Below are 21,339 nucleotides of genomic sequence, written 5' to 3'. Positions count from 1 at the left end.
GTGTATCAACGGATTAAAGAAATAGTTCACCCAAAAATAAAAATTCATTCAGTATCTACTCACCCCTATGCCGATGGAGTTATTAGGGACTTACCTTCAGACGTAAAGAAACAACAGAAAAAAAACCACGTCACATCCTGCCTCCATACTGCTTGTGTCGTGTCAAGTATCCGCAAGCTCCAACATTCAAATTGGACTCAGAAAATTAACATTTCCACCGTGTTTTTAAGCCTAAATGTTTGCTGATATCTTCCCACGAAGTTTATTCAGGGCCGTCGGCTGACTTAGCCACTTCTGGTGGACTTTTAGGCTTCAAACACAGTGTAAATGATGCTGTTTCAAGTCGAATATGAATGTCGGGGCTTGTGGACACTTAGATGACACCACACAAGCAGTATTCCCATGATACACAAAACGCACACAACGTGGAGCCTCAGGTCCCGACACTTTTCCTTTTCTTTCTCTAATACTGTATGTCCCTCCCTGTTTCTCCTCCATGCTTGTAATTAGGCAGCCCCCTTTCTCTCCTCCTCTTCCTCTTCCTCTTCCATCACTTGGTTTGCCCCCAAAGGCATCAGCAGACCAGCCAATCGGAGTAGAGAGGATGTGGCACTCACCCCCAGCCCGCCTAAACCACACACACTCACCAGCCAATGAGTTCACACTATGTGGGCAGGACTCATGTCCAGGCCCTCCCTTCCCCTTTCTCTCTCTCTCTCTCTCTCTCTCTCTCTCTCTCTCTCTCTGGCTACTGCAGCTAAACTTGCTGTCTCACTCATGCTTCCTGGCTTCACTCACATGCACACACAAGGAAGAGCTGTAGAGTCTTAGCTGCACATGAAGCTGCTCTGTCTATTTTAAACCACACTGCGTTGGACTATATTTATACCTCCAGCAGCGTGTGACTCAGTTTGTGCACAGAGGAGAGCCAGGTCAAAGAATATCCATCTATTTTTGTACATTTTTTTTGTAATTTTGGGGATTTTGCCTCCACCTTACTTTGGCTCACTGTGTGTGTTACAGGGAGACACAGTGTTTGTGTGATCGAGTGAGCCTGCATGTGTGTGTGTGAGAGAGAGGAGCACAATGATTGCAGCCCAGCTACTTGCCTACTACTTCACTGAACTCAAGGATGACCAGGTTAAAAAGGTGAGTAAACTGTGTTTTTGAATAGCCTCTGTTTCTGATGTTGGAGGGAAAAGGAGAGCATGTGTTGTAGAGGTCATTGGGTTTACCCATACACTCGCCATCACAACTTTGCCATGAAGAGTTTGCCAGTGCAGAACATATTAGGAAATGTTGAGACGTCACTTTCAGGAAGTGATAAAAAGATTCATCATGTGGGGAGGGCGCTTGCATGAATCAATGATGTGGTACGTGACAGTTTTGGTGTAGTAAGATGTGTGAGGAGACACTACACAGGGGCGGGTTACTGGTGTCATTTGAGAGAGGTGTGGCGAGGAGAAGGAAGCCGGTCAGAGGGAGGATGTAAAGACAGATAGGAAAGGGATGAGAAGGAGGACCTTGGAATGAAGGAGAAAAGTCATATTAGGGGTCACTGACTTTTTAATGACGTCAAAATGATACTTACACTTTCACTTCCTTCAGAGGAACTCACTCAAAACTCAAACCTGACTCGTGTAACTTCTTTTCCATAAGTTTTGAGTTCAGCTTGTAATGGGGGGGAGAATGACACAAGGTGAACACCATGAATGTGAGTCTTTCATGACTCCTCAGCTGAGCACCCCCCACTGTAAGACCTCCGGTGTAAAACTGACTGGACCCGTTTGACGCCCCTCAGACTGAGCGGTCAGTGTGTCAGTCCAGCTTTTCCTGTTACTCAGACCTGCTTGTGTAGCCTCTCGATCGACTGTGCTGTAAAAATCCTGTTGGCAGGCAACAAACACATTCACATTCTGCAATCTAAGGTTGTCCAGATAAATAGAACTGAGTCAGAGGACGGTAAAGTACTTCCAGACCCACTAGTGTCGTCATATTTTGCTTGAATCTAAAATGATTCAAAGGAAAATCTCTCAACATGTTTCCGTTTAGTTCACACATGATGCAGGGGCCCTTTAAGGTCTCCTGCTGATGATGTCACGCATCATCACCGACTGCAGACCATGCAACACTGGTATTTTTCCTGCCTACATTAAAAAGTTGCCACACTTCCTCCCTCCATTTTCTCCCCCTGTCCTTCTCCGCTCTCTGATTAACGTGGTGCACTCTTTAATCGCACACAGAGACACATAAAAAGTGTCGGTCCCAGTTGTGCTTGCTGTGCCAATGTCACAATCTGTTAAGATGAAATACATCTCTTAGCTGCAAGGATCTGATGTAATGCTACACATCTACCTCCCTCCTCACTCCCGCTGTCTTTCTCTCCCTAAAATAGGCCAGCTTTGAGCCATGTGACCATAGGTGTCAGGAGAAGAAGGCTTATACACAAATACGCCCACACACACACACACATTCATACACACAGGGCCAGGTGTGTACCGATTGTGTGGCTTTTTCAAACAGCAGGTTTTAGTCTAGGACTCGACAAACAACTTCCAACACACAAGCTGCGATGAGTGAAAGTGTTGAGAGGATTTAGTCCCGACCTCGGGGGGAATCTGCAGTTGTCAAAGCGCCTCAGTCAGCTGAGTGCGTCTCCTCTCAATCCACTGCACTGTCCTTGGCCAGGTCCTTGATACACTGTGGGTGGTTAGTGTGAATCCAGACCAGTGATTTAATCTGTGTGTTTGTTTGTGTGTGTGTGTGTTCATACGGTGTAAGGAGGAAGGTGCAGGAGAGGGCAGTGTAGAGGACAGTATTTTTCCACATGGCGAGGCCGTGCGTGTGCACATGTACACACACACACACACACACACACAGAGGAGTCGGGTTTCGGTGCGTCCCCCTGCATCACTTCGCAGTGACAAGGAGAGCGGTGCATTGTGTAGAGGTGGAATGCGAACAGAAAGGAGAAGGAGCCAGAGGGACAAGGAAAAAGGGAGGGAGGGAGGGAAGGAGAGGCAGAGGGTGTGATCACTTCCTGAAACTCAAACCATGCGGCTGCTGCTGGTGTCAGAGAAAGTTGTGTGTCAGAGGTGTGTTTTGGGGAAAATGTGGCCTCTACTGACTCCTCGTGCGTGCGACAGGGGCCTCGTGTCCCCTCACTGGGGAACCTTAGTTTGCTCAACATTACTGGAAAAACTAGAAACTCCTTTTTGGCCCAGAAATTATGCAATTCAATTGCCTAAGGATATGCTTTCACCCCAGTCTGTTTGTTGGTTAGTTTATTTGTAATGAAGAATACACAAAAACCACTGAGTAGATTTCCACGAAACTCTGTGGAAGTGTGTGTTATGGGTCAGGAAAGAACTTATTATATTATGGTGCGGATCTGGATCAGGTGGTGGATCCAAGAATTTTTCTTCACCTAATTTAACATATTGAGACCTTTTCCACTAAGGCCGTTTAAGGGACGGTTTGGAGCCAGTGTCTAATCTAGAACCAACTCTTCTTGTTTCAATAGCCAACAAACTGGTTCTTGGCCAGAAAAAACTGTTCAGCTCCATCTAGCACTCTGCTGGTTTAGAAGAAAGAACTGGGGCTCGACCAAATTATTATGACCTCCATTTAAAGAAGTGTACTTTGCAAACGCGATTGAATACTTTTAAATATGGGTGAGAAAGTGAAGCAGCAGTTGTCTGTGGAGGAGTCTGTCACCTGAAAGGAGAAGCTGTCGTCCGCCATTGTTGATATTGTGCTTGAAGTCTGCGACGGTGTTGCTGGGTAATCAGAGACATATGAGTAATGTATACAGTGATGTAATGACGAGGGCTAGGTGTTGACTCCGGCCCATGGAAACGCAATTTGGTCATTAAAGAGTTAAACCAACTCCAAACCAGCCCGAGCACCAGGTTCACCTCGGTCAAAAAGGTTTATCTAGGCACTGGTATCTTTGAATGAGTCACATTCTAGTTGTTGGACTTATGAAATAAAGTTACATGTGAAAAATTAGGACAAATCAATTGTTTTTTTGTCTGTATTCATGTGAGAAATAAAACCTACAGCAGATATATTTATCTGAGCTGAGTGAGGTGCAGACATGCTCTGCTCCCATAAAGTGCTTAGACATGGTTTCTATCTGCAGAGTGCTGAGTCATAATACAGTGAGGTTTTTTCTACCCTGCGGCATGAACTGAATCTAGTCAGGGGCTCAGTGGATTTATCTTAGTTTGTTGTGAAGAACAATGTCTGCTGATAATCCCCCCCTTTGTATCCAGGCCGTGGCACATTGTTATTCAAACCAAGCTAAGAACTAAGAACTCATCCTCCTTCAGTCGGCTAATGAGGAATTCATTCTTATTTTAAAAGCAAATTGAATAAGAATCCAAGTTAGCTGACTGGACATATACACTTTATATAAACTCATAAAGTGAGCAGTTATGTGTGTTAAACAAATGATGCAGCACAGTTTCCGTCATCAGCATTGATTCAGCGCAGAAGAGGAGGAGGAGGCTGCGTGGGGAGCAGAGGGAGAGAGGGAGCAGCAGTGCTGTGCTGCTGTAGGATGTGTTATCAATTTCAATGGATCACTGTGTATCGAGGCACCCAAACAGAATGGATCTGTTTACATCAGCTGACACAGCATGACGTGCATGATCCGCACTCAACACAGAACACAGGTGGTCTGACTACAGAGGTGAAAGTAGTGTTATGACCTCTACCAAGGAGATTGTGTTACCCCCCCCCCCCCCCGTCCATTTGTCTATTGGTTTGTTTGCAAGACTACGCAAAAAATAAATGAAACGAATTAAGAAATGAATGGATCTTCATGAAAAAAAATGAAGCATGTTAGGCTGATATCTTTGTGTATTAGTGTGTGGAATTTGTTGCAGAGGTATGTGCTGTTCTGAGTGATGTTCTGGGTTTTCTGGATTGCAAAATAAAGTTTGGATGTTGCTGCTTTGAATGAAGGTCCAGCTGGTACGAGGCCTTTTAGTGGGATTTAACCGATTCTATTAAATAATGCAAAGTCAGAAGAGGTGAATGGAAGCAGCCACAGACACCACTGAACTTTATAAATTAATGACACAGAGAATTGATTGCCAGTAGATTCACCAGCAACAATTTGACACTAACATAAATACGGTTTCATTTAAAGAGGAGCTCAAATGTATCACTACAGAACCATGCAATGTTTTTTTTCAACTACATTATTCAACCATAAACCTTAATGATTTTCACTTTTACATTCTGTAAGGGATGTTGTCTTTGGAAACATTCAAGTGGACGTTTGTGGGGCAATAGCTCTCGTTCACATCTGCTTTTGATTCTTCATAAATACACATAACATTCAACAACCTCTTTGTTTGTGTTCGCAAGCTGTTTTACCATAAGGACACAATGTCATATGAGGACAATCATACAGGATGTTAGGTTAACAGGCTGACTTTTAAATGCATTCAAATACTTTAGAGTTTTTTGTTCTATGCTGATAAGGCATAAACAGAATATTGTGGTAAATCTTTTTATGTATCTGCATACCTACATAAATGTATATTATATACCAAGACATTTAGTTTGTGCATAGTTTCAAACGATAGCAAGAATTTTTGCAATATAATTTCAATCAATAGCAAAAAGTAAAATATATGTCGATTTAATTCTTGTGCATTTTGCAAGCACAGTGAGGAGGTGTAAAACCCGTAAACATGTTTGTCATGTGCTCGAACTTCACTCAAGCGTTAAGATCAGTCTTCAAAGTTTTGAATGAGAGTTTTATCTTTATATAAACCAATGCATGCTCGGTGTAAGAAAAATCTAAAGCAGTTATTTCGGTTTGGCTTATACATGGCAAAGTTTTAAAAAATATATGAAAAATGCACCTACATGTTGAAGCACACTGTCCAGGTGACTAACAACCGTAATGGTAATGATAATAATCTTCCTTTTAAGTGTTTAAAAGGAAGATTGTAATGTTGTGTTAACAGAGTTTGTTGGGGAAGTGTTAACTTTGCAACTGAAATAACAGAGGCTGAGGACTGACAGTAGCTTCATGAAGAGTTTTCAGGCACCGACATGTCTCTTCAAATCACAGGCGAGACTTCAGTGTAAATTACAGACCTAGGTTGTTGACCTTTTTTATGGTGTTTTCCAGCAGTTTCCACTACAAACGTTGTTTACTGAGCCTTTGAGGGTGAGATGTCTCAGCTGCAGAATCCTGTCTGACAGAGCAAGTGCTAATGAGCATTTGTCCCAGAGGCAGACTCATTCCACATGTAGACAATATATAGGGAATGTAACACTGGTAGAGGAGTTAAATGTTGGGCAGTTCTGTTCTCTTGTATGTGTCTGCAGCCATTTTGGCTCACAGCCTTACTATATTATTCAGCTGCCTGTTAACTGCCAGCGAGGCAGCGTCTGTATCATAAAATCTAGGCTGACCACGTACAGAAGCCAAACCCTCAGTATTAATCATGCTCTTTTGTCAGCCACCCACTAACACATTGTTATCATGTTCTATTTCACTTATATCCATTTATTTGATTGTCTTTATTATTATAATTTGACCTTATATAATTTACTTTCTGGAAACAAAATCTAACTATAGTTTTTTATACATTAAGGAAAATAGCTGTTGCATTCAAGTCAAAACACTCCGCATAGAGCATGGAATGATGGTGGTCTGCCACTGTTTTGCCAGATCTGGGCCAGTAATCAGCAATAGCAATACCACATGTCAACCGAAGGAGCCAAATTAGTTTTGTGTAATCCATATTCGCCATTTACCACATGGATCACTTTAGGTTCACATCCAGATTACACCTCGTCAAGAGCACCAAATGTTTGCCAAAGAAGGCCAAAATTTGTTTTGGGATATTTAGGCAACATTTGCTATTTTACAAGTGGACTACTTTAGGCTCACATCTGTTTTGTCCGGGCCACAAGAAGCCAAGAAGTGCCTTTATCATTGCCTCAAGTGGCTCACGTCCCTAGTCCCTATGCTGGCTTTGCCCTTCAGTGTCAGATGTTTGCTCCATTATGGTGATTTCTGTGGGCAGCAGATGCAAATTCCTACTTGTAAACTCTCACACCCAAACTGACACAGTCGAGAACCAGTTAGCAGATAACAAAGCGCACAGGAAATGCAGGAAATAGAGGAAATAAAGTTAATGAGTGACCCCTTACCCAGGAAGTGACAGACTTCCCAACTGTGCCTGTTGCAATGAGTATAGCTCCAGTAAAATTATATCACAAGGCCATAATGTACGTCATAGAATGCCCAAGCATTATGAGTGTGTGGATAGTAAAAATGAGTCATGCTTGTGTGAACTTGTGTGACCCTGTGAGTGTTATATATGTTACATACATATTGTATATACATACCTCACATCTTCTGGGACTGATTGTCAAGAAACAGACTGGTGATAATCCAGTTATGAGCCACTGATGACTGGAGGAGTTAATCCTGCTTAGCCCCACTGCCATTTTACAGAGCGAGTCGCAATGAACGTGACAGTTGAGTATAATCCTATGCTCTGGGTTTGTCTCACACTTGAATCATAAAGCCGTCTTTGCCTCATCACACTATGTGACGCAACTATGGACTTCACCAGGATTGTTTAACATCCTGTTCCTGAAAGGTTATAAAGCTCAGACTGTTGTTTGCTCTGTTACACACTGAGAAGTTTTGACTGACTGATTTAACGACCTGTGCGATGTCTGGGGTTTTGTGAATATTCCATAGTAGAATAATTTATGGCCTTCTTGTCTTTTTCTGTATTTGTTCCTGTGTATATCCCCTACTTGTATCACTTTCATACAAATATGGCCTATGGCATGTGGCCTTGAAAACAGGACTGATGCGACTGTGCTTTTCACTTTATTGGCTGTATTCCAAGACTTTTATTCCATAATTCTGTAATAAAGAAATTTAGAAATGGCTAGGTTATATGGATGTGATTCATTTCTGGGTTAAACAGTAGCTGTGGTCAGCTTTATATCAGTTAACCAGGAAGTAGATTATACCACTGGATGACTGAAACATCATAGGACCAGGAGTTAGTCATATTCACTTCCTTATGCTTATACAAAATAAAGGCTATGTTATATGTAAATCTCTGCTACTTTAATGTAATCATAGGCCATCTCACAGGTTAGTGTTGTGTATACAGAGGGTTTCAATCACCTGAAACCATTTCCCCATTCACTTGAATGGACTCTGTGTGCATTTTTAATATGTGGATGAGTGATAGTCCAGACTAGGAAGATTAATGCTTCAGTTTTTGTGTCTAATCTTTCCTTTTAGATCGATAAGTACCTGTACTCCATGCGTTTCTCTGACGAGACGTTGGTGGAAATCACGCAGCGTTTCAAGAGGGAGCTGGCCAAAGGACTGGGTCGGGACACCAACCCCACCGCTGCACTGAAGATGCTGCCTACGTTTGTGCGATCGATCCCCGACGGCTCAGGTGAGCATCTCCAGCCCTCATTGTCTCAAGTCCACTGGGTCAAGCACTTCCTGCGATGACAGTTTGACTTTTCTGTGTGAACGAGAGTCCACAACCGTCAGCCTGCACAATCTACTACTAGACATTTTTATTCTCTCTACAGAATACCTCAGTAAACCCAGTGTTTGCGTACATAAAGGCCAGGACTCTCATACAAATTTGGAGAATCTTTGAAAGAAAATGTATCTACTAAAAATGACAAATGTATCATTTTTGTCTCGTCTTCACTTGGCCTTTAATGTCATGTAGTCTCTCTGATGTATCAATACCTTTATTATTTGGATGAAGCACAGAGAGGAAAGACTATTTTTGTAACGGAAGCTAAATCAAATGCATTTTAATCAAAGCCACAGAGTTAGTCATAACAGATACTATTTCATCATGTGTATTGTCCTGGAGAGAGGGATCGAAAAAGTCAGTATATTGTTTATTTGTAGTACTTGGACCTCGTCTCATCTTTCAGAAGACAAGTCAGAAACCATCATTGACATTTACGAAGTGTGTCTACTTGATCTGATCTGTGTGTCTTTGTCATTTCGGGAGGGAACCAGATGGAAACACAGTTATACAGGGCAAACACAGTTGTGTCTAGCTGTGAGTCAACAGAGCTGAACACTGCAGAAGGTCTTGTTGGTGATGACTACAAGAGATGTAGTTATTCTGGTTTAAGAACAAAACAGTCCTGAAACCATGCCGGCAGGAAAATGTTTTTCTTGTAGAAAATTACCATACAGTACTTTTTTCTTCTTTTTTTCCACATCATATGTCTTGTGTGTTATATGAGCTCAAAACAGTGAAGTGTATGTGGACATGATTATATCTATGTCCCTTACGTTATTGTCTGCTGCATGCTGACTAATACTGATTCACTGCAGTCGTTCTGTCTTTTAAGCGTCAATGTGCGTCAGAATGTTTTTTTTAATATCCTTTACATAATACACCCGTGGAAGAGGGTGTCTGTCAGAAATAGATGTTATTACTCTCTCAAAGAAAATCTAATTTAGTCTACAACGTGAACATTTCCAGACACAAACACACACACACACACACCCACCCACTCAACACACAGATTAGCAGGAATCACACAAATCTTGCTGCCCTTGTTAGTGAAGACAGTGAAAGTGAAATTCCTTCAGAACTATAGATATTAGTTCCTTACAATAATACATACGTATAGACTTATATGACAAAGTATTTATTTAAATGTTGACTCTCATACATCCAACTGCAGCAGCAGCCTGCCCTGGATAATGAACAAATTGAACTATCAGTGTTGTACGATACAGCAGGTATCTATGGATGAATCCACACCACAGGCGATACAACCTATAGTCAACATGTCAGTAAAGCGGCAATTCAGCATGTCAGTCTTCATTTGCTAAAGCTGCTCTTAGTGTTGTTTGTTTACGCAACATTAGACAAGATTAACAGACTGGCAGAGATTCAATGGGATGGGATTATTCTGTCTGATTAGAGAGGGCAGAAATTAGCCTGGGTGTTGGCACATGTACAGGGTTACCAACAGAGATCAACAGGTTGTCTTCACTGAATTCACATTCCTTTCAGACAAATTATCAGTCACTCTGACCCAAGGGAGCTACACTGACCTGACCTTGCATTTCTCATCTGCACAAAATGTTCCAGCGCAGGATCGCAATAATCTGAAATTACAACACAAAGTTTTTGTAATCTTCATTGAACCTTTACTCGGAGTAATACACAACGTAGCATTTTGACATTTTAAATCATTATCTGTAATAATGGTTGCCTGTAATCTTTGAGAAGTGGGTAAACAACGGCTCTAGCTAAGTTTGTTATACTAATCAGTGGGTTCCTTTCTCTCTGTGTGTGTGCAGCAGCAGCACCAAGAACCGTCTGACCTTGTGAGAAATGTTGTCAGTACTTTCTAAATGGGAAGTTGAGGTGAAGGTTACAGTTTGTACGAATTCACCAGGGAATAAAAGCTGTAAAGCAGGAGTTAGAGGAAGGAAGCAGACGGTATCACCTCATATCAAAGGTCAATACGCAACAAAGTCCTATTATTAATCACTTATGATACACACTGAAACACTATTGAGGTTAATGTCATGAGAAACCCATGATCCGATTCAGACCGAAATACAATCCCTTCGTATTGTCAGGAGACTGTGTTGAATATTAAATCTATACCAGGTTTTTATGGGATTTCAATAGAGTAAAGACACCAAAGTGTTTTCTCAGAGATTATGATGCAGGTTTTTTTTTTATTTGCAACCATTAACTTATTCTATACAGGAAGTTGCAGGACAGAATAGAGTCAAACACACACGCACGCACGCACGCACGCAAGGAAACACATCCTGTAAGAAGGCCTATAATAAAATATATGCACCTGTCTATTTTATCTATTTTGTTGATGTGCTCAGTCACATGTGACATCTACTGCACTTCTCTCCGTCCTGGGAGAGAAGTCCTTCACTCATTACTATCTTTGAAGGTGTCTGTGTCTTTCTCTTTCCTGCTATAAAGGTTTTTACTTTTTAGGACGTTTTTCCTCATCCTAGTGGAGGTTTAAGGATGTTACATCTTGTACAGATTGATAAGCCCCAGGAGGCAAATTTTAATTTGCGAATATGGGCTATACAAATAAAAATTGGAATAGAAATAAAATGTTAGACTACAAACGTACATTTCTATGTATTTACTTATTTTGCTTTATTGTAGGCTTCATCTTTCCATACAAACTTATTTTCTATGTTGCTAATAGTGTGACACTGTAGAGTGATACTGAGATCTCTATTTGTTTGCTAAGCTAAACAGGAGGAAGATGTACCGATAATGCATGATGTCTTCCTTTTAAATTTTAGTCGTTATTATCTGTGTGCTGAAACATTGGCCCCTACAGTGAAGTGAAGGGAAGATATCTGCTACAGATGTATAAATCTATAGCCACGTAACTGCAAGATGACATTTCTCTCCCTCTCTGTCTCCTGTCTGTCTCAACAGAGAAAGGTGACTTCATTGCGTTGGACCTGGGAGGCAGCAACTTCCGGATCCTCCGCGTGAAAGTGAGCCACGAGAAGAAACAGACAGTTCTGATGGAGAGTCAGATCTACGACACACCAGAGGACATCGTTCATGGAAGTGGAACAAGGGTAGGTTTCTTCCCCCCCCACACGCACAAACACACGCACACAGTCTTGCTCAAGCTTAACCTGAGACGCCCCTCCCTCTCTCTTCCAGCTGTTCGACCATGTGGCAGAATGTCTCGGTGACTTCATGGAAAAACAACACATCAAAGATAAGAAACTCCCAGTGGGTTTCACCTTCTCCTTCCCCTGCCAGCAGACCAAACTAGATGAGGTAACGCATCACATTCATCAGCCGATCAAGGCTGTCAAGCTGTGGACAGATCTAACTTTCTTGCTTTTGCATAAATCAATATCATATAAATACTTTGCTGTGTAGTTGACTTGCTTATGAGACACTACTGAATCCAAATATCTGAAGATAGACAAAAAGCCAGTTTACACTTTTAGTTCCCACAGCTGCGATAGCTTCCACAGTGACTTGTGTGTGCCACACGAAACCATGTGTCCATGAATGATTGAATCACTCTGATACGTTTCTCTCTCTGTCGGCCTGCAGGGTTATCTGATAACATGGACAAAGCGTTTCAAGGCAGGTGGAGTGGAGGGGATGGATGTTGTCAAGCTGCTCACCAAAGCCATTAAGAAACGAGGGGTGAGTCTCATGTCTTCGTCAACAATTCGTTTTATCCTCGTGAATTTGGTTTAATTCAAACTTGGATCCACAGATTTTAGAACATTTTAATAATAGTTCTCCTTTATGTGTGTGTGTAAATAATTCCAGGACTATGAGGCTGACATCATGGCTGTAGTTAACGATACAGTTGGAACGATGATGACCTGTGGTTTCGATGATCAACGCTGTGAAGTCGGCATCATCATCGGTACTAAAAACAATTTGTATTTAAATAGTTAAAAGGCCCAATCAGATCAAAGAATGTGTTGTCAGATGTTCACAATATGAATCAAACGAGTACAATAAAAGCTGTAGTGATGAATGTATTTGTGTGTTTGTAGGCACAGGCACCAATGCGTGCTACATGGAGGAGCTGCGCCACATCGACCAGGTGGAGGGAGACGAGGGCAGGATGTGTGTGAACACTGAGTGGGGGGCGTTCGGAGACGACGGCAGACTGGAAGACATCAGGACCGAGTTTGACAGAGAGATAGACCGAGGCTCTCTCAACCCCGGCAAACAGCTGTAAGTCAAAACAAAACAATCAGAGCCTCATTCAACCCTGAGATCATCAAGAGCTCTTTTGAAGATGCAGTGGAAACACATGAACAGATGATTTGCTGTCAGTTTCTCAGTCTGCTGCTGGTGTTAACGTAATTTAGAAAATATTTTTTTATTTATATAAAAGATAAAAACAAATTCAAGTTTAAGTTTTTTTAAGGAGACGTATTATACTAATTTGTACTATTTACTTTTAGTGTGTTTTCGGTTTTTCATTTATGTAAAAGTTCTGCGAAATGAAAAAGTAAAAGAAAAGTTCCCGCGTGAGAGAAAGAACCGCATTGATGTTACAACTGTAGCTGAAGTCTTCACTCCTACTTCCTCTGCTAAAAACACCAATAGTGACGTCTTTAACCATCTGTCGTAAAAATCATTAACCTAAGAGGTGTCTTTATATCTGTTTTATATTAGATTTGAGAAGATGGTCAGTGGTATGTACATGGGGGAGCTGGTGCGTCTCATTCTGGTGAAGATGGCCAGAGAGGGTCTGCTGTTCGAGGGGAGGATCACCCCTGAGCTGCTCACTAAAGAGACGGTTACGACCAAACACGTCTCAGCCATAGAGAAGTAAGTCAACAGTTACAAACATTTTAAATAAACCTGCTTAATCTGTTATTTCTAAAAATCATTCAAAATGTAATCATAGCATTTGCTCATCAGTGATAGTGTCCCTCTATGTGTGTGTGTCCTGTTTAGGAGTAAGGAAGGACTGAGCAAATCCAGAGAGATTTTAACCAAACTTGGTGTGGAGCCGTCACATGAGGACTGTATCGCTGTGCAGCATGTACGTACTGCTGCTAAAACATCACACTTTTTAATGCATTTTTTAGATTAAAGTTTTACAAGGACATTTATAGTACCAGACAGCTTTATATCTGAGGTATTAAAGCCGGTTGTGCTTTTAAAAAAGCACTTAACATATGAGGTGTGTTGCTTGTTGCTTGTATGCTGCTTGACTTTCTCACCTCTCCTTTTCCTTCAGGTTTGCACCATTGTGTCTTTCCGCTCGGCCAACCTTATAGCTGCAACGCTGGCCGCCATCCTAATGAGGCTAAAGGAAAACAAAGGTGTGGCACGCCTTCGAACCACCGTAGGCATTGACGGATCGCTCTACAAGATGCACCCACAGTGAGTGAAGGCAAACTATAGAAAATTATAAATTTGTCTGGACTGTTTTGATTTGTTTGATTTCTCTTTCATCATGCATCTCATAATTGCTTTTCCATAATCACTGAGAACTGCTGTCAGCCGGTTATAAACTACATTATGTTGTTTGTTACCAGTCTATATGAACTGTTCAAATTTCAGCTCCTCGTTTCTACACCTACCTCAGGTACGCCCGCCGTCTCCATAAGACAGTCCGTCGTTTGGTGTCGGACTCTGACATCCGATTCCTATTATCCGAGAGCGGCAGTGGAAAGGGGGCTGCCATGGTGACAGCTGTGGCCTCCAGACTCGCTGACCAATCACGACAAATCACCGAAACGCTGTCCGAATTCCGCCTGACGAACGACCAGCTGTTGGAGGTGAGAGAGGGAGAGAGACTGTAGTGTGTGTCTGTGTCTGTAGGAGCCCATCCTTCACTGTGTCTTACTCACTGTGTCTTACTTACCAATTGAAATTGTCTTGATTTCTGTAGGTAAAGAAACGAATGAGGACAGAGATGCAAAATGGCCTTTCCAAGAGCACTCAGGACTCTGCAACGGTCAAAATGCTGCCGACCTTCGTACAAAGCACTCCCGATGGCACAGGTGACACTCTCTCTCTCACACACACACACACACACACACACACACACACACACACACACACACACACACACACACACACACACACACACACACACACACACACACACACACACACACCTGTGACTACACTTGTGTGTCTGTTTGGAATATTAAGCAGCTAAATATCTCTGCATCTCTGTCTTTTTCTCTGCCTCTCACATTATCCAGAGCATGGTGACTTCCTGGCTTTGGATTTGGGAGGAACCAACTTCAGGGTTCTGTTGGTCAAGATTCGTTCTGGCAAGAGGAGAACGGTGGAGATGCACAACAAGATTTACGCTATCCCTCTGGAGGTGATGCAAGGCACAGGAGAGGAGGTGAGAGAATAATCCATAATCCATGTAAACTGTGAAAAACAAAACAAACTGAACAGAAGAAAGAAAGTCGGACCTGTGGGGGAAAGCTTTGAACTTTACCTCATGTTACCTCAGTGGTAGTGTAAAGTTTAGGGTGGTTAGGTAGCTAAGCTTGTTGACTTAGAGGTAAGAAAATAGAAGGTCTAAGGTAAATAGGTTGTTCAAGATCAGCAATGAGTTGAGAGTCTTTGGAAACATAGATTCGAACTTGGGCATTGGCTTAGGCTAATCCTGTCTGTGACTTTTTGGCCGTTTCCCTCCTCCACCTGTTACTCTGTCTCTGTCAGAGCATATGGTGTATGTGTTTAAATGCTCCTTTTATCACATTTATCATAGACATGTATGTGTTTTGGTAAAGTCTCACGTTTCCCTGTACATCTCCACCCAAAATCAGGATAAACAGCTGATAGTCAAGGTTGTGACAATGTTTTAAACAACTATCATCATCAAAGCCTCCTCTTTCTTCCAGTTGTTTGATCACATTGTGCAGTGCATCAGTGATTTCCTGGACTACATGGGGATGAAGAACACTCGTCTTCCTCTGGGCTTCACCTTCTCGTTCCCCTGCAGACAGACCAGCCTCGACGCTGTGAGTATAGTCCGCTTCCTTCCTCTAGCTTGGCCACATGTCATGAGGCCAAAGACAGAAAAACATCCGATGCAAGACGTAACCATTTCCCCTTGTGTGTGTTTGCAGGGCATCCTGGTGACATGGACCAAAGGCTTCAAGGCGACAGACTGTGAAGGAGAGGATGTGGTGGGACTGTTGAGGGAGGCCATCAAGAGGAGAGAGGTAGAATACGAGGAGCATCTTCATCATCCTGCCGTTAAACATGGTGCCGTGTTAAACTATAATGTTTTCATCACCTCATGTGTTTTCTGTGCAGGAGTTTGACCTGGATGTCGTGGCTGTGGTGAACGATACCGTGGGAACGATGATGACTTGTGCCTATGAAGAATCCACCTGTGAGATCGGACTCATTGCTGGTGAGTCTATATCCATTTTTCTTTTTTTTTTTAAATATGAATATTCACTTTTCTGTGCTCTGTACATCTAATGTGACCGAACCGTCTGATCACAGGCACTGGGAGTAATGCGTGTTACATGGAGGAGATGAGGAACATCGAGACAGTCGAGGGTGATGAGGGACAGATGTGTGTCAACATGGAGTGGGGGGGTTTCGGAGACAACGGATGCCTTGACGACATCAGGACAGAGTATGACCGCACTGTGGATGACCTCTCGCTCAACCCGGGCAAACAAAGGTTAACCTCCGACACGCACACATAGAAACCCTTTACTTTCTGCACTCATATCCTTATAAACGGCTTCCAGTGTTTATATGTCTGTTCATGTGTATTTCTTCCCCCCATGTGTTTTACAGATATGAGAAAATGTGTAGCGGCATGTACCTCGGTGAAATTGTGCGAAACATCCTCATCGACATGACCAAGAAAGGATTCCTGTTCAGAGGACAGATTTCTGAGACACTGAAGACCAGAGGCATCTTTGAAACAAAGTTCCTCTCTCAGATAGAGAGGTACAAAAAAATGGGAACAGCATCTTTATCTTCTGTTTTGGGTCACTGAGGTTAACGGCACTTAAAGATGTATTAGCGTTTTTGTGATCCGACTCATTGTCTCTGTGTGTGTGTCTCTCTTTGTCTGTCTCCAGTGACAGACTGGCATTGCTGCAGGTCAGATCCATCCTGCAGCACTTAGGACTAGACGGCTCCTGTGATGACAGTATCATCGTCAAAGAGGTAAAATACATCGAGGTCAAACTTGGACATAATCTAAACGTAACATGCATGTTAATGAGGTCTCATGCTCAACTCATGATAATACGCCAGCTGCAGTTATCAACATCTCGTGACCATTTGTGCACCACCCAAGGTGTTTGGGGAGAATATCGACTCTATTGCAGAGCTGTTCTAGACTGTGTTAGTCTGAGCTTGGTGTACCTAATAAAATGGTAACTAAGTGTGTACACTGGTTCATGAACATTGTGAAAGAGCCTGAGCCCGACAATACACTGTTATCAGGTGTACTTTGTGAAAGACAAATGTGACCAACAGGAAAATACTTTTTGAGTTGTATTTATTTTTGTGAAAGTGAGTTCTGGCTCAGTAAACTGTGGCATGTACAGTTAGTTAACTTTTGCAATAATGCTGATGGTTTGTCATTGGTAGGTGTGTGGAGTAGTGTCTCATCGTGCAGCTCAGATATGCGGGGCAGGAATGGCTGCAGTGGTGGACAAGATCAGAGAGAACCGAGGACTGGACCATCTCAAGATCACTGTAGGGGTGGATGGGACACTCTACAAACTACACCCACAGTAAGTCGAATTCATCAGTAACTATTCTTACAAAAATGATCAAATGTCTTTTATACTGCATTCGATTTCAAGGTAAGACATCATGTATAATGTATGATGACCAGGTCATTTGGTCATACAGCTAATGACACATTCACCTTATTTGCATGACAAGTCTATTTAATGAATGTCAGGACTGGGCAGAAAACTAGCAAATACAAAGAAGGGCAGACTCCACCTGCTGTGGACAACCATGATTAGAAGAGCTTCATGCCTTTATAACCTTAGCCAAACATGTGTTCTTGTTCACTTTTTAAAATGTAAAAACGCTTTTCTTTCTTAGCATGTCATGACAACTTTAACTGTATTGTTGTTATGTCTGCCAAAGAATAATAATTAGAGAGGAAGCTGGATCCTTCAGACTGTTGTTCTCTGTTACCATGTGGCTTGACACAACAACATGGCTTTATATCTGAACACTGTGCATTTACATTTGGAGAGTGGACAAAGAATAATTCTTGTAAGAGGCAAGACCGATTTTCTTTGCTAGCTTTACACTTTGTGAATAGAGAAAACAGCTAATTGAATGACATGTTCATTTAAGCAATGTATGGTTCATTTTCAAGAAGTACAAAAAGCCATAAAAAGCTGCATGATCATGTAATGGACAGTGAAATAGTGAAACAGTTCATAGCATGTAGAGAAAAAGTAATTTCACTACATTCTCTCAGCAGAAATGACTCGTGCTTTCCTGCATCTTGATCGTGTTGAGTCATGCTTAAGTTATGTTACAAATACATATGAGGTGTTGCACAAGACCAGACATAACCACTCAACCTGTTTTCTATGCAATCTGCTCAAAAGCTTCATTGATGAAACATTATTTATCAAAATAATTTAATTGATATGGGTCATTCAATGACAAAATCATTAGAAACTAATGACGTCCTATATTCTGACCAGAGAGCTCGGTTATTCCGGACCCTGCATTCAAACATGTTAAACATGTATCAGGGGAGATTTCTGCAGATTTGGCTTCTCCACCTGCAGACAGATTCAGGCCAACCATGGTGACCTGTTACTCACTGACTCATTGCATGTAGTCCAGTTTGAATCCCGGTTTAGTTGGGGGCCATCGTTGTGAAGTCTGCTTGTTCTCCTTGTGGCTGTGTGATTTCTTTGTGTACTCCGACTTCCTCCTACGGGCCAAAGACATGAGGAGAATGCGATTAGGTTGATTGGAGACTCTATGCGTGACTGTAGGCGTGAATGTGAATGGCTGTTTGTCTCTATATGTTTGCCCTCCGATTCGCTGGCTACTTGTCCAGGGTTTATCCCGCCTCTCCTGCAATGTCAAGCTCACTCAGAGGATAAGTGGTATAGATGATGGATGGACGTTTCACCTCACTGTCTGTATTACATCACATCAAATCGTTTGTTTCTGTCCAGTTTTTCCCAGATCATGCACCAGACAGTGAATGAACTGGCTCCCCGGTGTGACGTCAACTTCCTGCTGTCTGAGGATGGGAGCGGGAAAGGAGCTGCCCTCATCACAGCCGTGGGCTGCCGGATGAGACAAGAGCTGAACAGCAAATAAAAAAAATCTCCTCATGTCTCACTGTTATATCCCCCACTTCTCCGTTGTCCGTCCCCCCCCTCCCACCTCCACAGTCTTTAACTCTTTCTCTCATCCATTGTCTCCTTTTCCCTCCCAAATGAAACCAGTCCAGTCAATGTATCACACTCCAGTAGCTGCTTTAGTCTGTCTGCGTGTCAGGGCGAGAAGGAGATAGCTTTCCTCCACTGTGTAAAGTAGCAGAGCCTCGGGCACTATGTGGTAGTTAGATTGTTTTTGATTGTAACAATACACAAACGCTTAAGATTTTGGTTTTCTGAGGTTAAACTTATGTAGATAAAACACACACATTCAACTCTTGTGAATGTAGGGCAGAAAGAAAAGACTGAACACTCCTGTAATGCTCCTCTGTCGCCATCTGGAGGATTCCTTTGATAACTTGTGGTAACAAAATCTGTGGCAATACATCGAGCAAAACAGTTGCAGTAGAAAAGGAAAAACTTAAATCCTTGTTCAGTTTGCTGCCGGGATATGAAAACACTGTTTTAGACCAAAGTCACCAACGTGTGTCTGCTGTCGGCCGCTCAAACATTGTAAAAAGGCTTATGAGGTGATATATAAATGTGTAATGAGATGAAAGGGAATATTTTTTGGCTTTAAAGATTTGAAAGTCTTTACCCAGATATAAGACAATATGTGATACATACATTGATGCTATTTATTTTATTTTTATATTGGGATGTGTTGAAAAATGTTACTGTTGCAATAATGATGCACATAAAGGAAGCCATTGTCCTCGCCAGCGCCCTCGGAGGGTACCTGTCCTGTAAATGTTGGAAGGAACCTAAGAGGTGTCGCGTGCTTGCTGAATGTGCACATTTGTCCTAATTGAAAGCATTGATCCTCTTTAATGTATTCTACTGTAAATTATGTCCAAAGAGCTCTTGTATTTTACCAGGTAGAAATGCTTTTGTTGGTACTTATCGTAGCTGTTGATCATTCGCTTTAAGAAGTACTGGCTCTTCATCGCGGCGATGGCTCACCAGCCATGAAAACAGGAACGAGGTGCTTATTCAGATGCCAGAGAAACAACAACGGCCAATCTGTGTATGACAAGAACATTGCAATGGTGAAACTTTACGGGGATTTTAAACATTCTGGAAATAAAGCACCTTCTTATACTCACTCCCGGTTTGCCATATTCTCCTACAAGTCAGGAGGGTGTTTTAGTGAAACTACTGTGTGGCTCATTCAAGTAGCACAGTTCCTAAAAATTCAATATTTATTCTTCTCTTTGATAAAAGTAATTAATCAGACAAGTTACTGCTACATATGAGGCTCTTTGAGAGATGGGCTCATTTGATTTTTTTGTGTAGGCTGGGTGATTTTTAGATCTCACATAAAGATACTCCGGAATACAGCACAAATTCTGGCTTGTGGAGAAAGTAAGCACCAGTTTGACCTGAAGCTAATACTTACAATAAATTGCAATAAAACTGCAAGCTAGTTCAATTTGAATATACTTTCTAGATAAATAAGGTCAGCCTCTCTGGTAGGTCCTGAGCTACCCTGCCTTCACACACACACACACACATTTTAATCTCTTTGCCTCTGTTCACAAAACCCGGACTAACTGTCCAACACTGTCAGTCGACCAGTCATTAAATAAAAACAAACCTGTGTCAAACCGACGTTGTCGTTCTTTGCACCAGAGAATCAGCACTTACACATGTATGCTTTCTGTTTGGTGACGGTGTTTGTAAGTTCAACTAGAATGGCTCTTTTATAATGCCTAAGGCCCAACAGTCTACTTATGAAACCCAATTTCACACACTCGCATATATCGATATTTTTGTGTGTAATTTAGCTAACAATCAACCACACAGAGAAACGCAGACAACAAGATAACCTCCTCGGTGGAGGTAAGAAGAACATAAGCTCCAGCCCTCATGTCTGTAATCATTAGTCTGACATGTTGATAAAACTGCTCCGGCTCTAGACCTGTCTAACCAGACCCCTGATGCTTCTTTAGCTGGGGGCAACAGACGTTAACAAAATGGCTATTACCACAGTTTCAATTTGAGCAGTCGTCTGCGAAACGACAAAACTCTAATGGGATCTCCACTGGATACCGAAAAAGTTTTTGGGTGTTCACAACATTGCAATGTGAATACCATTTTCACATTCATTACGCCCACATTATTATATTTTCATGTTGAATAAAGATCTTTTACATTGTCACTGTGTGTATTTTGAAAGTTAAACTATTATTATATTTTATTCATATAGTTAAAAGGAATCAAAACCTTTTTATTTTAATATGAAATGTTAGTGCTGAAACACTGACAGGCTGGGTTCTTTATATTTCCTATTTTTATTTTATTTAGATGATGACCTGACTGAATCACCACAATTGCATATATTTACATTTGCACTTCATCAGCATATTTCACATGAATATTCTCAGTAGATGTCAATGTTACATTTC

The 21,339-nt window shown here is 41.9% G+C and overlaps 1 protein-coding gene across 1 annotated transcript; it reads left to right on the top strand.

Annotated features, from left to right (window-relative positions):
* The first annotated feature begins 812 nt into the window (after positions 1-812).
* hk1 (hexokinase 1) lies at positions 813-20,538 on the top strand. The gene is made up of 22 exons (XM_061068682.1): positions 813-932; positions 1,024-1,149; positions 8,306-8,468; positions 11,493-11,641; positions 11,730-11,849; positions 12,135-12,230; positions 12,360-12,459; positions 12,593-12,776; positions 13,224-13,379; positions 13,509-13,596; positions 13,795-13,940; positions 14,146-14,338; positions 14,452-14,563; positions 14,771-14,919; positions 15,428-15,547; positions 15,656-15,751; positions 15,846-15,945; positions 16,041-16,224; positions 16,344-16,499; positions 16,634-16,721; positions 17,151-17,296; positions 18,725-20,538. The coding sequence occupies exons 2-22, from the start codon at positions 1,087-1,089 to the stop codon at positions 18,870-18,872; spliced, it is 2,757 nt and encodes a 918-aa protein (XP_060924665.1). The 5' UTR covers positions 813-932; positions 1,024-1,086; the 3' UTR covers positions 18,873-20,538.
* Positions 20,539-21,339: the final 801 nt, after the last annotated feature.

Source organism: Limanda limanda, chromosome 3 (assembly GCF_963576545.1).
Source record: "Limanda limanda chromosome 3, fLimLim1.1, whole genome shotgun sequence".
Classification (NCBI taxonomy): domain Eukaryota; kingdom Metazoa; phylum Chordata; class Actinopteri; order Pleuronectiformes; family Pleuronectidae; genus Limanda; species Limanda limanda.
Note: the sequence above shows the minus strand (reverse complement) of the source record. Positions and strands in the feature narration are given on the sequence as shown.